Source organism: Perognathus longimembris, chromosome 5 (assembly GCF_023159225.1).
Source record: "Perognathus longimembris pacificus isolate PPM17 chromosome 5, ASM2315922v1, whole genome shotgun sequence".
Lineage (NCBI taxonomy): Eukaryota > Metazoa > Chordata > Mammalia > Rodentia > Heteromyidae > Perognathus > Perognathus longimembris.
Genome location: NC_063165.1, coordinates 40,440,295 through 40,457,723, shown reverse-complemented (window position 1 = coordinate 40,457,723; position 17,429 = coordinate 40,440,295). Strand labels below are relative to the sequence as shown.

Genomic DNA, 17,429 nt, shown 5'->3' with positions numbered 1-17,429 from the left:
ACGATTTCTTGTTTATCCCTTTATGTAGATACAAATACACACAAGTTTTTATATTCTATTTCTTTTTATATATAAACACTATGTGTGTATGATCCTGTATCTTGATTTTTACTTTAAAAATATTTTTGAAGATATTCTCTTACAAGCTTATAGAGCTCTCTATTTCTTATTAACTCACTGTGAGCATTGACCATGGTTTGTTTAATCATTCTTTCCCCAGACACTTAAACTATTATCATATCTATTTTGTTATTATACTTACAGCATATAGTTATTATATCATAAGGTTACTAACCATGAAAATTTGTGTAAGCTTTATAATAACATAAAAGTAAGATTATTGAACCAAGCAGAAAATATGTCTAGTTTTGGTGGCTATTCTATATTATCTCCATTACAAATTGGGTCATTTTGCAATCCTACCAGCAATGTTTAAAAATAGCTAGTTCCTCAAAATCTCTATAATTCAAGTTTGATTAAATGTTTGAATTTTTGACCAGTATGATACATGAGAAATGATATCAATGTAGAGTAATTTGATTTGCATTTTTCTTCTCATGTGTTTAGTTAAACATCTTTTCTTTTTAAATGGTGGTCATGGGGATTGACCTAAGGGCCTGTGTACTGTCACTGAGCTTTCATGCTCAAATCTAGCACCCTACCACTTGACCTACAACTCCACACCTTTTCAGTAGTTAACTAGAGATAAGTATTTCACAGACTTTCCTGCCTGGGTGGCTTCGAACTGAGATCCTCAGACCTCAGCCTCTTGAGTAGCTAGGATTACAGGTCTGAGCCACTCATACTTAGCCACACTTTTGAATTTGATTCTGTGAAAGTAGCTCTTTATCCTTAGAGTGTATAATAATTATTTATGAAACTTGTTAAAATGCAGATCTCTGGGCCTCACCACCAGTGATTATGATTCAAATGTTCTGGATCCAAGGACTATAATTTAACAAGTGTTTCAGGTGATGGATGGAGGCAGACACTGGTTTGCACCATGTCAAACTGCTGCAGGAGAAAGGGAACATCTGACTCAGGGGGAGAAACTGAAGTGGATCAGACCTTGGTGAATGAATTGGTTTTAATGGAGACAGGACTGAGAGGTGAAACCATTAATGCAACAGGAAAGAAGCTGTTAGAGGTGGAAGCGTTATGCCTGATACATCACGGATTGACATTTTATAATTAAAACTAAGTTTCCTGCAGTGTGGTCTGTGGTGAATCATAGAAGGACAAGTAGAAGAAATTTGCTACCATCTAAATTTGACTATTGATTTTGGGGGTTAGGGTTGTTAAATGATGGGGAACTCAACCAATATCCCATAGCTAAGGCCAGTCTTTTCTACCAATAATATTAGGTCCAATTTCGTTTTTGCTGTTTTAGGAATATGTTGACAGTTTATAAGGCATTTACTAAAGAAGTTTTGCTTCAAAGACTTGCAAAAGAGGTCTTAAACAAAACTTAGGAAACGGTTTACTCTAAGTTGCTTTTCTGAACTAATGAGACCCTCTTTTCTCCCTGGCCTGGACTTAGGCAGAATGCAGAGGCAGGAGCTAGCTTCATACCTAGCTTCCTCAGAATTTGGCTCAGAGTAGATTCTGTCCTGCTGTAGAGTTGCTCACATCCTATTTGAATCCAGTGTCAATTAGAGCTTTTTATTGGTTTTCATTGGTTCGCTTCCTGCTCAACATAAACACATGGATATTTTGGTAGTCTCGGAGTGTAAGATTATTTTTTCCTCAATGTTTGACCGAATTATTTCAGAAAATATTTTAGTTGAAAAAAGAAACCAGACTGGAAAATGGGTTTCTTGCCCATCTGCTAATGGAACAAAGATTGTCTTAAATCATGGTTGTGGGTCTTTCCTTTCTAACCTGAAGAATGAAGTATTTTGGTGGAGTAGGGAGCACACTGGATGGAAATGAGTCATGTTACTTTTGAAACACTTTCTTATTATTTAGCAATGAGAATTTGAGAAAATTATTCATCTTCTCAGAGTCAGTGATAAATGGGCTCTCGGAGAAACAGAGAGTCTCTTGAGTTTTTCATGTAGAAGGTTAATAGATAATCTATATGTATCTATAAAGAATGAAGTATGTTAAGATTGTATAAAAGGGATTGATAGAACACTTGCCTAGAAATACACAAGGCCCTCAGATCAATCCCCAGAAGCTCTCCCTGCCTCAATAAAAGATGAGATGATTGGAGAAAGGATGAATTTGAGCTGTTATGTGATTAGGTGAATTTGAGCTGTAATACTGTTGGGCCTTTATTTCCCTACTTTGAGGCAATGGGGACAACTGTTATATCTGTTCCCTCCTTCAACCACTGCCTTGCACTAGTAGGGATAACCAAGGGAAAGGAAAGCTCTTTTCTATGGAGAACAACTCTCAGGGAGGGATTCAGCTACTGATATTGACCAGTAGACAACAGCATCTCCCACAGTTCCTCAGTTTCTACTTCAATAATGTGATTGGATCTGTTTCAGTTACCAATTGCCACAATAGAGCTAGATAGGAAAGACCAAAGTTAACAGCATATAATTTTTTTTAATTGTCAGTTGTGGGCTTGAACTCTGGGCCTGGGCACAGTCCCTGAGATCTTTTTCTCAAGGCTAGCATTCTACCACTTTGGGTCAGAGTGTCATTTTCTGTTTCCTGGAAGTTAATTGGAGATAAGAATCTCACAGACTTTCCTACTCAGGCTGCCTTAGAACTATGATCCTCAGATCTCAGCCTCCTGACTAGCTAGGATGATAGGTGTGAGCCACTGACTCCTGGTATCGATGGCATATTCTTTGATCACAAATCTAATTTAGGCTGCTGTAGACTAGGTTTGTAATCAGCTACAGATTGCCTAGGAGCCCAAATGAACCTGTATCTAGGTTTTTCACTTTTTTCCCCTATTTTTCTCTATAGCTACGATCTGTTCAGTGTTCTAGAATTAATCATATACTAAAAAAAGAGGAACAGGGGGCTGGGGATATGGCCTAGTGGCAAGAGAGCTTGCCTCGAATACATGAGACCCTGGGTTGGATTCCCCAGCACCACATATACAGAAAACGGCCAGAAGTGGCGCTGTGGCTCAAGTGGCAGAGTGCTAGCCTTGAGCAAAAAGGAAGACAGGGACAGTGCTCAGGCCCTGAGTCCAAGCCCCCCCCCCCCAAAAAAAAAATAATAAAATAAATAAATAAATAAAAAAGAGGAACAGGCACAGGTTTCAGACTCAGAAATATGTACAATGGTGATAAAATGTAACAAAAGTTTCTGTGTCTATCTCTCTGACAAATTAGGTGAAGACTTACTCCCAGAGAAGTTGGCAGTACTTTGCTGAGATGTGTCAACCTTCGTTATCATTTTCTCTTTGTAAATGAATCATTATGAACAGGCAGGGCATAGGTGGGGCTTCAGCATCTTTAGAAAGCCACTGTAGCTCTCCGAACTACATGTATTTGTTCATTTCTATATTTAGTCTATTCCAGAATCTTGGTTCACATGCAATGTGAGTTGAGTATATAAAAGTTATGCAAGTCGGTCTGATTAGACTGGGATGAGGGCCCAGAGCCTTTTCTCATATGTATGCTATGGATTTCTGTTTTGCCATACCTTTCATAACTTACCTTTCATTTGCCTTAAGATAATGAGAAACCCATGCGCGTGGTGGATGATGAAGACTTGGTAGACCAGCATCTCATCAGTGAACTGAGGAAAGAGTATGGAATGACCTACAATGACTTCTTCATGGTGCTGACAGATGTGGATCTGAGAGTCAAGGTATAGGTTTTTTGATGTGGGTGATACAGTGTAATTCCTTAGAATGGCCACCATGATTCTGTCAGAGATTACAATAGATGTTTAAGTAAGCAAAAGCATTTCTTAAATGGAAACGTTTTGAAGTGGTCCAAGTATTTGAAGTTGTTCTATGATTTTGCATGGAGGATTTTTCTCTCCAGAAAAGAGTGGGTTGGACTGATTTCTTTTTAAAATTTTTTTTGTAAGAGTGTTGTACCAAGGTTATCCCTCCTCATTTTTCTCTCACTTTCTTGGAAACAAGAGCTTTGTTGTTGTTGTTGTTGTTGTTGTTGTTTTTAATGTACTATGTGAAGTAATTTTTTTCTTTTCCTTTGGTTTATCTCCTGATGTCACTGTTTTTTATTTTGGTACCCCATGTCTTGCATATACATTTATCTGATTTGGAGAAAGGAGGGGGAATAATTAAATTTTGAGACAATGGAATGATTTCTAAGGGCACAGCTACTTGACTCAGTTTAAATACTCCTCCAACATCAAAGTTGTGCATTCATAAGACATTTATTGAATAATCCTGTGTATAAAAGGTTAATGATGGTTTCTGCCTTCAATTTAACATAAATTTCTTTGGGAGAATCTAGAATTTTATCTTCTGAGTCAACATAGAAGAAAGTGTAGGATTTCTTTTTTCTTTCTTTTCTTTCTTTTTACAAATATTGTTTATTTTAATGAGGCTGGTACAGACAGTGTCCATTTAAAACCCATGTCCCAGACCAAAAAGTACAAATAAAATCAAAAGGAGCAGTGTTCTGTTGTATATACATCTTCACCAACAACTTTATTAACTTCTAATGAAAATTAGAACTTTTCTGGGTTCTTCTGACAAGATTTTTTTTTAAATCTTAAAACACTTTCTCTTCAGTGAAGCCATCTTTGGAGTTAAGCATCACTCTTACCACATCTGCCAGCTTGATTCCAATCCTGATATATTCCTCTTCTTTTGGTCCAAACCCTCAGACTTTAAAAAGTAGCTTCAAGTTAAGGAAAGGTCATTTTCCTACAGTTCAGTTCTATGAAAAACTTCCATCTACCACTGAAAGTCATAGTCCAGGAGTGAGGCAATCACATGCTAGAACTTCAGGGCCAATTGGAAAGTCTTCGTGAACACTCGCATTGGTCGATCTTACCTAAAATTGCAGTCCGGAAAAGTGGCCTCTCTGTGCACATATGTCATTTTTTTAAATGAGAGGGCAATGTGAAGGGGGCTGAGGTTTGATCACCAAAATTCAGCACAATGAAAACAAATGATAATGAATAATGAGCACTAGAATTCAAATTAACAGATGTTTTAAAGAGATGGAGTGCCAGTATTCAGATCCATTTTGAACACCACATTACAAAAGAACTATTTTTAAAAATAAAAAAGGATTGAGGCAAAAGAAAAAGAAAATAAAAAGAATATCTAAACCGTTGAATGACCCCCGGTTTTTTCCTGATAAACTTCAATCACATCTTCTTCCTCCATTCCCAGTTCTTTTGGAGTATGATTATCAGCAATTCTCTGACCTTCAAAGAGAAACCTGAGTGAATTCATTGGAACTCCCTGTCTTTGACAGTATGATTCTTTGAGTTTCTTGAGATGTGTTGTCATTTTCACTTTGAAGTGAATCTCACTGCTATCCTGTCCAATGACTTTGAGTTTAATGTATTCTCCCTCCTTCTTATCCCCCAAGTCCTCAGTTGAAGGTTTTGCCTCCTGGTCAGACATGGTGACTGTGGCTTCACCCGGAGGTCTCTGCACAGCGGTGGCTTCAGGCGGACAGAACCTTGCTCTGGGGTTTACAAATCCGTCTCTTTTCCCCACAGCACCAAGTGTAGGATTTCTTTAAAATATTTTTATTATCTCTAAGTAGTTCATAGAGGAGTTGCCATTCAACAAAGCTGTTGTGAATACAGTACACCTTGATGAACATTCTTACCCATCCTATCCAACCCTTCCCATACTTATCTTACTTTTTTTTTTGGTCAGTCATGAGGCTTAAACTCTGGGCTTGGGTGCTACCCCTGAGCTCCTTTGCTCAAGGCTAGCACTTTGCTCTACCACTTTGAGCCACAGCACCACTTCAGGTTTTTCAGTCGTTAATTGGAGATGAGAGTCTCATGGGGACTTTTCTGCCCAGGCTGGCTTCAAACTGTGATCCTCAGATCTCAGCCTCCTGAGTAGCTAGGATTACCAGAGTGAGCCACTGGCACCTGGCTCCCTTATTTATAGAAGAATAAAGGTGGGGGGGGGAGAATGCAGGCAAGAATTGGTTGTATATACCACAGAATTGAAAAATATAAGGGAAAGGGTGTGTGAAGATGTTAAAGTGATGGCACAGATCAAGATGCATTGCATATATATATACTTCTTTGTTAAAATGCAAATAATTCAATGCCTAACCTAAAATTAAGATAAGTGGATAAGAATAGTGCACCTGGAAATGAACCCACAGACCTCTAGCCACCTAATATTAGATAAGGCAGCCAAAAACATAGGTTGGAAGAAAGCCTCTTCAACAAATGGTGCTGGCAAAACTACCTATGCACATGCAGCAAACTGAAACTAGATCTTTATATAGCACCTTGCACCAGAATCAATTCCAAATGGATCAAAGACCTCAATATAAATCCAGATACCATGAAACTACAGGAAAGGGTAGGGGAAACACTAGGGTTCCTAGGCATAGGTCAAATTTTCTAAGTGAAGATCCAGAATCACAACAAATCAAAGAAAGACTGAATAAATGGGATCACATCAAACTTGAAAGTTTCTTCATGGCAAATGACATAGCTAGCAAGTTAAATAGAAAACTCACAAAATGGGTGAAGATTTTTTTACTGGCTATCCATCAGACAAGGGCCTCATAAAATATATTAGAGCTCAAAAAATTAAACCTCCCAAAGGGAATACCAAAATCGAGAGACACAGGGTAAAAAAAGACAAACAACTACAAAAGCAATACTTGCAAAACTGTTTGGTGTAAATGAACTGAACAACTGAACAACTCATGGGGGGGGTGGGGGGGAAGGAAGGGGGATGAGGTGAGGGGGGAATGAGGGACGAGGTAACAAATAGTACAAGAAATGTATCCAATGCCTAATGTATGAAACTGTAACCTCTCTTCAATTCAGTTTGATAATAAAAAAAATTAACCCCCCCCCAAACTAAACCCTCAGAGAAACAACAACTCAGTTAATTAATGGGCTAGTAATTTAAAGAGAGAAGTTGTCAGAGGAAGTTAGAATGGCCAATAGACACATGAAATGTTCAACATCTCAGGCCATAAAGAAAATGCAAATCAAAACAACACTGAGATTCCACCTCACCACAGTTAGAATGGCCAGTATCAAGAAAACCAACAATAATAAATGCTGGTGTAGATATGGCCAAAGGAAACTGTGTTACCCTGTGTGTGGGAATGTAAGCTGTTCAACCACTTTGGAAAACAATATGGAGGTTCCTCAAAACACTAAGCATAGAGTTACCTTGTGACCCAGCAAGATGAATTTTACTGTGTTTAGGTTGGGTCCCAACATGCTTCAGAGTAAGCAAACATAACCTAATCTTAAGTGATGTTCACTCAGTTAAACAACCCATGGGCCATAGAACAGGCCTTGGTGGAAAACAACCATTATTGCTCAGGCCACAAACTCTTACTGTGTCATCCCATTTGGTTTCCTGTGTCTCTCACTTCTCAGGTTGGTTATGAAAGAACAGAAGTATAGAAGTAAACTTATCATCTATATGCCAAGGCAGACAGAAATCTTTTCTAATAAACAATACAGCTAAGAATTCCTTGGCAGTTATTTCATGAATTCTGAGCTTCAAAACATCAAAGGGCACTGAGCATTTATAAATCAATGAGCCATCCAGGCTCTGATATACACCTTCCTAAACTTTCCTTGAAGTCTTTCAGACCCTTTATCATCAGAACAGAGAAAAAATGCATTTATGTATTACATGGTTTCTTTTCTTTCTTAAACAGCAATACTATGAGGTACCAATAGCTATGAAGTCTGTATTTGATCTGATTGATACTTTCCAGTCTCGAATCAAAGATATGGAGAAGCAGAAGAAGGAGGGCATTGTTTGCAAGGAGGACAAAAAACAGTCCCTGGAGAACTTCCTATCCAGGTATGTAATCTTTGCATTCCAGAACAGACAAAATCCTACCTGGACAGTGGCTGAGGGACTGAAGAAATGGAACAAGCACTTGCCTAGAGGCTCAGTGCTACATGTGTGTCATATTGTACCGCATTATTCACACCTATTGAGTGAATTCTCCATGTGCGAGTCAGATTCTAAAATTAAATGATTAATAAGTGGAAAAGCTGAATTTTTCTAGACTCAGAAAGGTTAGATCTCTTAAGACATAATGTGATATCTAAAGAACATAGGACTTATCCGGCATCCAGATTTTCAGTCAGCACCAGGTTTGTTCTGCTAGCTCTGTGCTTCTTTACTAACTTCTCTTAAAATATCTTAGCCCTAAAATGAAAATAATGGCAGCAACAATCCTTATGTCCATCCCAGATGCTGTGAGCCCTTTTGTGTGCTTATGTCTGTGCCAAATGCAACCTTTATTCTCTAATTGAATCTTCAGGACAATTCCATGACCCACTAGTGTAACTACAGTTAAGAGGAATGGGAAGTTAAACAAACTTTTCTCATAACAGATCCTAAAGTGTCAGTTTCAGGAGTTAGTGGCCCCAGAATTAAATTTCTCCCAAATGATACCTTCTTATCACATGCTCTTTTAAAAAATACAATGTGAGTTGTTTTTAAGACCCAGATTTTGAAATGAAGGAAGACTTGCCTACACTTACAAGATTTTAGAGTTGAAAGGAACTCAAAACTCTTCTCTGACCTCAATCCTTAGTGGAGTGCAAATATCCAAAATAGGAATGAAAGGTGGATGCTGTGTGAGAACCTAAGTCTAGCTCAGACTTGAGACCATCTTCAGCCAAGAAAGGACTCTCAAGTCCACTGGGTAGATGGCTCTTTGCCTAGTCTTGTGGGCAATAAACCACGAAGTTCTGATTCAAGATCAGACTCAGAAGATTGATGGTAAGTCTGTTGTCCTTGAGGAATATTTCTTTTTGTTGACACTGGAGTTTATGTTTTCTAGGAAGACTTTACCACTTGAGCTATTTCCCCCAGCCTCCTTTTTTTTTCTGTCAAGACTTTTAAAAACAAGTATGTATTAAATATATTTAAGGTAACTCAAGATCTCAGTTCTCTCTTCAACTTTTCTTGTTATGTGTGCCAGTCCTGGGCCTAGGTGTAGTCCCTGAGATGTCTTTTCTCAAGGCTAGTGCTCTACCACTTGAGTAAAATTCCACTTCCAGTTTTTTGATGGTTTATTAGAGATAACAGACTCACACTTACCTGCCTAAGCTGGCTTTGCACAGCAGTCTTAAGATTTCAGCCTCCTGAATAGCTAGGATTAGAAGAATGAGCCACTGGTACCCAGTCTCTCTTCTACTCTTAAGTTAGGCTTACAATTTTTTTTCTATCCATAATCTAGGAATTTTTTTACTACTATTTTTGGGAGGGCTTTAAAAATGTGTGCCATTGCTTAAAATCCACTAATCAGATAATGGAAGCATTTTTCATAGCCATTATATTTTTAATATATTTTCAGTTACTAAAAATAACCCAAACTGTCTTGAGTATTTAAATAATCCTTAAATTTAATAAGTCAGCATTATAAATATAGTGAATCTAAAGTTCTTTCAGATATTTAAAAATTGGAATTTACTTAGATTTAGATCAAAACTCTATACTAATTATTTAAACACATCTAATTTGGAGTTTTAGGATGGTCATTTTAGTATGCCAAAATTCTTTAAAGTTTCACAGGAACAAAAATTATATATAAAGAAATCAAGAATATTTTTTCCTGAACAGATGCTGCGCGCATGTTGCAGTTTTCTCTTCATAGTTCTGAATCTTCCAATAGTAAAATGCATACACACTGAAACATCCCACAAAGCACAATTTGTCCACTCTCAGGTGTTGATGTTCCTTAAAACCAGAATGGGGCCAGTTGTAGAATCTGCATCTGTAGTCCTTTTAGATTCTTCTCACGTCCCTAGGGAGAGCGGCTTTTTATCATCTTTGTTTCATAGATTTCATAATTTGAAAGGAAACATTGACATTCTCAGTTTTGTTCACTTATACAAGCTAACGCTTACAGTATTCAAGCCAGGTTGGTCATCAACTGTAATTTAGCACTTTTTTTTTTTTGCCAGTCCTGGGCCTTGAACTCAGGGCCTGAGCACTGTCCCTGGCTTCTTTTTTGCTCAAAGCTAGCACTCTGCCACTTGAGCCACAGCGCCACTTCTGGCCATTTTCTATATATGTGGTGCTGGGGAATCGAACCCAAGGCTTCATGTATTCAAGGCAAGCACTCTTGCCACTAGGCCATATTCCCAGCCCCAATTTAGCACTTTTTTATTTATAAGATGTACAAATATTTTGTTTTTAAAAAGCTGTTGAACTAGATTGGGTCCTAAGATCTCTGAAAGATTTTTCATCTAATGTAAGAGTTTTAAGACCTATTATATTTATTCTCTTTCAAGGATATATCTATCTATCTATCATGAGTACTCAAAGTGGGACATGATTACAATTTAGATGCTCCATGATCGTGCTTGAACTGTGCTCACAATTCATGACATCACTCTGCTGATAATTGTCATTGACAATTATTAAAATGGAAGAGTGAATTACTTAAATGTAGAATGTAGGAGTAAGATAGCCCTGATTTTGAATCCTGGTTTTCACTCTCATTGTATGATTGTAGACTAAATACTTAAAACACTTTAGAGATTTAGATTTTCTATTGGCAAAATGGTAATAATAAACACAACAATTCCAAAAATAATTGTGAAAGGCATATTCAATACTGATATTCCAAGATCAAGGAAAAACTCTGTAATTAGTAAATGTTAGTAGTAGGGTCAATTATTCAGTTCCTATTAGAGAATTTTGTAATGAAGGGAGGTGACAGAGAGAGAGAGAGAGAGAGGGAGGGAAGGAGAGAGGGAGAGAGAGAGAGAGATTCAGTAAACACATCAGAATTGAAATCCAGGCAGAGAGAAAAAAGGAGTGGAGACAGAAACAGAGTAAATCAATGTGTAAGTGGGAATTTTCCTTCAAATTTGCTGAGTTGTTGACGGGACTGCACAGACTGGTTTCAGCTGACCAGACCCCTGAAGCCACTCTGGTCTTTAGCGTTGCTCATTTGGTTAAGGCTATAATTACCTTTCTCTGAGACAGAAGCCCCAAAGAGTGGGCATATGCACTCTAATTTTGGTATGCCCGTTAAGAGAAGCAAATACAAGTGAAACTTGAAAGATTTTTATTTACTAAAAAGCTAAAGTGACAGAAAAACTATTTGCCCAAAGTGAAGTTTTGGTGAGGCACACATTGCTTGTCAAAAGCTTTAGAGATTCCTTCCTTTGATGTCAGGAGCTGAGGGGCTTATCTCTTAAGGTGTTGAGGAGATGACCTCTCAGCTGTGTCTGAGACAGGGTGGCTCACATCCCATCCCTCTCCTCCTAGGACTGCGTTCAGTGGTGGGCACAGGTAAACAAGCCAAAATAGACCTCACTCAAAATAGCTCCTTCCAGGACACCCTATGCAAGGCCACAGAGGCTGGCCTGGCTGAGATCCTGGCTAGGGACCAATGCTGGTCTGGCACCTCTCCTAAGGAAGCAGGAAAGTTTAGGAGACTATGTCTGTGACCCAGCAACCGTCACTGGTCCCTTTCCCAGGAAACTTCAGACAAACTCAGATGCTCCCGTCCTCTCTTCTGTGCCAAACACATTCATCTCTCTGTCCTCAGTGGGGGTTTTAGTTTTTCTTTCCCCTTGGTTAAAAAAATAAGCAGAGAAAGTAAATGTAATGTCACAGCAAGCAATTGTTGGCAAGCCTTGCGATCCGTTCAGAGGTTATATTTCATTAGAATAGCATTTTCTCTCATCCACCCAAACCATGGTTCTCCCAAGCGACAGTTTCTTCTCTGTTGGAAATCTCCATGTTCATTGTGAATAGGGCACAAGAAGGAGAGAATCTACTAATAACATCATTTGGCTGCCAACCCAGTGAGTCCCACTAACACCAGGGGATGCTTGTACTGAAGGCAAAAAAGCAGCCCTGCTTCTTCAGTGAAGGTAGAGTTTGAGACACTACCATGTAATTAATTGATCCTTGGATGCATATTGTCTATCCTTCATGCCTGATTAAAGATCCTGGCAGCTCTGAACAAGCTTCAGCACCCATAGAAGTGAAAGATCAGGGAAGTGACTATCCTAGCAGTTAGACAAGTCTGTTTTGGTACTACCTTTGATTTTGTAGTTGGGCAATTTCCTATAAAATGGGAGCAGGGAATAAGCCATGTCCTTTCAAAGCACTAGAGAATAGTGCTTTTTGTCCAGGAGCCGTTAGGTGACTCGCAAACATAAGGGTTGAAATTATCATGTGGCATAGTGATAGACAATGTTCATGGTATGTTAATAGACAAAGTTCAGTAATGTAGAAGTCTGCCAATGAAGACACAATTTCCATCATCTAAATAGGAGTTAGATAACTCTTATTTATAGGGGGTTTGAGTATAATTTGGTAATGCTCCTTTCAAGTAATACTCAAAGCACTTGAGTTTTATTCCTTTTAACACTCCTTTCGGCTGCTTTAGATTCCTGGAATATGGGAAAACTTGAGATTTAGATGAATTGAATGACCTATTCAAGGACACCCAAAAAAATATCAGTGACAAACTTTGAAACTGGGTTTCCCAGTTAATAAGGTGAAACATTTTTCTACCACTTTACCATGGCAGAGCTGTTGAGAGCAGACACAAAGTTTACTATAGCATATTCTGAAACCTTGGTGCTCAAGATTTAGCATCTTTCCATGTCATATGGGGTAAATTGTAGAACTTATATTTGGCTCTGAAATAACCAGTATTGAGGAAGGTCATTGGGCTTTTTTGTTGTTGTTCTGGAACCTTCTTTGACCCTTTGAGTGACTTTCTCACTCTCTTTCTTCCTGTCACTAACATCTATGTAAAATTCAATTGTATTTTCCTAATTATTTTCTTGTTCATACATTCATTTCTTAAACTCCTACTAATGCTAATAGGACTTGAATCTTCAGTTCTCTTCTGAGGTCTCTTCTCCTCCTTTTCCCCCTTCCCTCCCCCTCTTCCATGTTGAACAAAAGGGATTCAATTCTGCAAGTAACCTTGAGTGCAATGCAGCTTGATCAATATCACACTTTTTTATTGTTCTCCCCCAGATTTTCCCATTCCTGCCCATGTTATGTAGTTCCATTTTAACATAATGTACATTGACTATAATGTCTGTATTTGCTCACTCTTCTTTCCTCTCTAGTCCTTATTTCTGATACTATGGTTCAGAATATAATTTTAACCAGTTTTGGTTATGTCACCCCAAGTGACCATTTAGGACACAGTGAGCTGCATGCATCATGCAAACACTGAAGTAGGGAGATGGTGAATGGAAAACAGAAAAAGAATGTGGCAGTGGAGTGTGATGGCTTCGAGAAGCTGTAGAATAGAATAGAATGTGGGTCAATGATTTTTATTTGGGGAATGGAAAAATCCCATCAGCCAATGTTACTCTTCCTGCTTACAGCAAGTATGGTCTTCTGTTTCTTTTCTAGGTTCCGATGGAGGAGGCGGTTACTGGTAATCTCCGCTCCTAATGATGAAGACTGGGCCTATTCACAGCAGCTCTCTGCCCTTAGTGGTCAAGCATGCAATTTTGGTGAGTGGGCAGCCACATCATTTCTGCTTTCCTATACCACTCTCTTGTTGGTCAGTTCTAAAATGGCACACAGAAGCTTCAATCATCCAAATATTTCTCAGTCTCTTGATTCCCAGATATGTTCTCTATTTTATTGAATATAAACTTGTTTTCAGGATGGAGCTTTAGTCAACTGTAGATTTATTTTTCCAATATTTTTTATTTTATCTGTGTTATCTTCTGATTCTTTTTGAAACACAAGAGGATGCAGCTTAAGTAGCATCATTGATTTAAGGAATTCTTGGGTATTTACTTCAATACCACCATCAGATGCTTTCCCAAAGATTATCTTTTATATAAACCAGGAATGGCATTGGGAATGAATATATTAACTGAAGCAGACTAGACTATACAATCTCCATTTTATTTTTGTTTTAGATTATAAGGATCTTTATTTTTTTAATTTTTTTTATTGATTGTCAAAGTGACAACCTCCACTTTAAAAAGATTTGCTTTACAACTAGAAACCAGGAAGACAGCAAGATTAGTAGTTCATTTTTTTGTTTCTTTGACACAGGATCATGTTATATAGCTCAACCCTCTCATTCTTTTGCCTCAGTGTCCTCAGTGCTCCAAGAGATAGGATTAAAAGTGGGCGTAACAACCGGTTACATCTTAGAACCTTCCTCTGTGGGGGGGGGGGGCTCTGAGTTTTGAACTCAGTGCTTAACACTTGCCTGCCTTTTTGCTTGGTTGGCACTTTACTACTTGGGCCAAAGCTCCAGCCCTAGTATATATTCAGTGGTGAAAAAGACAGGATAAGGATTGTACTACCAAACTATAAAATAGATAAATTGGAAAGAAGTGTGTATAATCTTTGTGAAACATTATGAGGAGCCAGATTCTGGAAATGCCCCTCAAACCTGTAAATTACAGGACTTTTCAATTTTAAGATGTAAAATAATACAAAAGACAGTCTAGCTAACAAGCTCAAAATGGTAAGAACATTAATAAAATTTCACTTGTACTTTTAAGGCTAATAATTTAAGACTTTATGTCAACATTAATTGTGCCAATATCCTTAATCATATTTTAAACTTTTTTATAGCAATCTGTGTTGTCAGTTAGGACATATGTTCTTAGAGAAGTTAATGAAATATTATGAGAAGAATATAAAAATAAAATCTGGGTGTAGTGGAACATGTCAATGATCCTACCAGCTTTGGAGATCGATGTCTGAGGATCATGAATTTGAGGCTAACTCGAGCAACATAACAAGACTTCATCTGGAACATCTTTATTCTTTACACACACACACACACACACACACACACACACACACACACACCAGTAATCATAGTCATTGTGATTTCTTCATTTTCTAAAGATGCCTTTGTAGTAGCGAGTAGGTGGTGCTTTATTTTTAACTCCGGGGCAGAATTCTGGTGCCGCAGCAGTGTAAGCAAACTCTTTTTGTAACAACAGGAAATGTGAACGAGTCATGTTTCCCAAGATTGATTAATTTCACAACTTTCCCCTTTCCAAAATATGACTCACCAATAGTTACAACAGAATGCATTGCTTCTGGAGGAAAGGATCAAGGCAAACATTTTTATGGGGACTAGCATTCTGCCTTGATTTTAACTCCAACTTAAAAAAGCCCTCCCCTTGTACTTTTTAATTTTCCACCTAGACAACAAACATCAATATTTTATTATTACTTCCAAGTTATTGCTCTGACTAGACTTTTTGTCTTCTTATTCCTTTCCCCTCAATCCCTTCAAGTTTGCTTTTATTTTCAGTATTCCAATGTTACCAAGGCAGGAGATTCTCCACTTTTCTGAAACTTTAACTGAGGATGGGAGGGCCTGGGTTTGCTGTTTGGCTCTTCTAATGAAATTGTCAAGAACCTGCCAGTTAAGCCAACCAACAATGGTATGGCTAGCTCTTCAGTAGTTGCCATAGGTAGGGCTTGACTTTGCTTTAAGAAACAAGTTATTCATGAAATCTGTTGAAACATCAGGCTTGACTTTTTATTTCAGAATACCGATCATTACATTTAGATTGTCTCTGATCATTTAAAGTTTCAGTGTCTTTCCTTACCCACCCCCATGCTCTTGCCACTGAAAATTGGTGTTTTATAAAAAAATGTTGTACTTTAATCTTAAGATCACCAGTTGGTCTTTTCAGTTTTAAAAGTGCTTATTCTCTTTTGGAAGAAGTTTCAAAATAGATGGTTGTACTGTAGGTTATTATACTCTATATTCTTCTCAAATGTAAAGGGACTTTGTTTCTCAGTTATAAGGTCCTTGCAAACAGAAGAAATCTCAAATCTTCTCTCAGGCCACAGGAGATGGCGCAGGCTGATAATCTGTAATCCCATCACTTGGGAGGAGGAGGCAGCAGGAGCTGGAGTTTGAGGCCAGTCTGGAATACAGAGTGAGGCAGAGACAGAAAGCAAATTTATGGATAGCACATCTCAACAAACAGACAAACAAATAGACGAACAAACAAACAAATAGATGAACAGACAAGAGTTGGGAGCAAGACTCAAGAGAAAGAAGTCTGTTTAGCCTGTATAAGGCCCTAGGTTCTATCCCTACTACTGTAAAGAAAATGAAGAAAAAAAGTTTCCTCTAACTTTGTGGGTTTTTTTCTTTTCTTTTTGTTTTTTTCTCAGGTCTGCGTCACATAACCATTCTGAAGCTTTTAGGAGTTGGAGAAGAAGTTGGAGGAGTTTTGGAACTGTTTCCAATTAATGGTAACATGTTGCTATTTTAGAATAGCATGAATTGGTATTGAGTTCAGTTAAATAATAGTAAGCTATATAGAAGTAGTAGTTATATCTCACAGGAGAAAAAGTTCATGGACTCTTTCCCTCACATTGTATATGTCTGTTTATATATAACTGTATGTGAATGTATTTCTGCATGTATGTTTACATATATATATGCATATATGTGTGTATGTCTGCATATATATGTGTGTATATGCATGTGAGTGCTTGTGTACACAGGATGTATAAAGAGTAAGGGGTGCAAAGACCAATACTGATTTAAATATAAAATCACTCCAATACATCCATTTTCTTGACTAAAATAATGCCTTTTGTCTATACTGGTTTGTATGGCTTACGGTATATTTTTTTTCACATTATCTCATCATGCTTACAATAGATTTGTTAAGCACCTAGGTTTTTATCTCACTGATTTCCTTTTAACAGCTGAGTAATTGCAGCAAAAATATAAACAAAAATTTCAGAAAAACTGAAAAGAGTGACTATTGACTAAAGGTTTTAGGAAGTAAACCAATCCTTCCTTTCATGACCAAGCTCTTTAAATGAGACAGATGTGAGACTCTTGTCTAGAGGCAGGCCAAGTAGATTGCTCTTCAGAAGAATCTCAGTTCCTTCCCTCCTTATTCATCATTTCTTCTCATCCTAATAGTTTAGGCATATTGATCCAGTTCTTCACACACAATTAGTATCTTTTATGTTTGACAGAAAATAAGTTTCTTAGGATTAAAAAAAAGTCAAAAGGACAACTATAATTACAGTGAAGTAAGCAAATTGGAAATAAGCTAAGAATTATAAACAGTAGACTGATAGTTTTGGAAGCTTTAAAGAAGTTGATCTTGGCAGGATGAAATGAAAAGTCTAGTTTGACTGGTATGTTATTGCAGAATGGTAATTATATCTAATACTCAGTAGGAAAAAAGCCTGAGCCTCTTTCACTGACTTTGAGCTAACGATAAAAGTTTCATGCATCTTCTCTCTATTCCTACAGAGATTTCCTATCATTTTAACATTTCATGATCTACCACTCTTTAATTCACTAACAATTCCAATTCTGTCTTCT

The 17,429-nt window shown here is 37.7% G+C and overlaps 2 protein-coding genes across 2 annotated transcripts in view; one reads left to right on the top strand and one right to left on the bottom strand.

Annotated features, from left to right (window-relative positions):
• Positions 1-17,429, top strand: part of Ccdc80 (coiled-coil domain containing 80) — a 34,795-nt gene that overhangs the window by 16,863 nt on the left and 503 nt on the right. Inside the window, exons 4-7 of the mRNA XM_048346611.1 lie at positions 3,644-3,780; positions 7,785-7,933; positions 13,490-13,593; positions 16,253-16,333. Of these exons, the coding sequence (XP_048202568.1) occupies positions 3,644-3,780; positions 7,785-7,933; positions 13,490-13,593; positions 16,253-16,333 (471 nt within the window). The remainder of the gene's footprint in view (positions 1-3,643; positions 3,781-7,784; positions 7,934-13,489; positions 13,594-16,252; positions 16,334-17,429) is intronic.
• LOC125351691 (small ubiquitin-related modifier 1-like) lies at positions 4,967-5,600 on the bottom strand. The gene has a single exon (XM_048346612.1). It carries the CDS (start codon positions 5,522-5,524, stop codon positions 5,219-5,221), a length of 306 nt encoding a protein of 101 aa, XP_048202569.1. The 5' UTR covers positions 5,525-5,600; the 3' UTR covers positions 4,967-5,218.

Excerpts from the sequence above, each read along its gene's own strand:
- LOC125351691 (XM_048346612.1), bottom strand. The coding sequence starts at position 5,524 with ATGTCTGACCAGGAGGCAAAACCTTCAACTGAGGACTTGGGGGATAAG.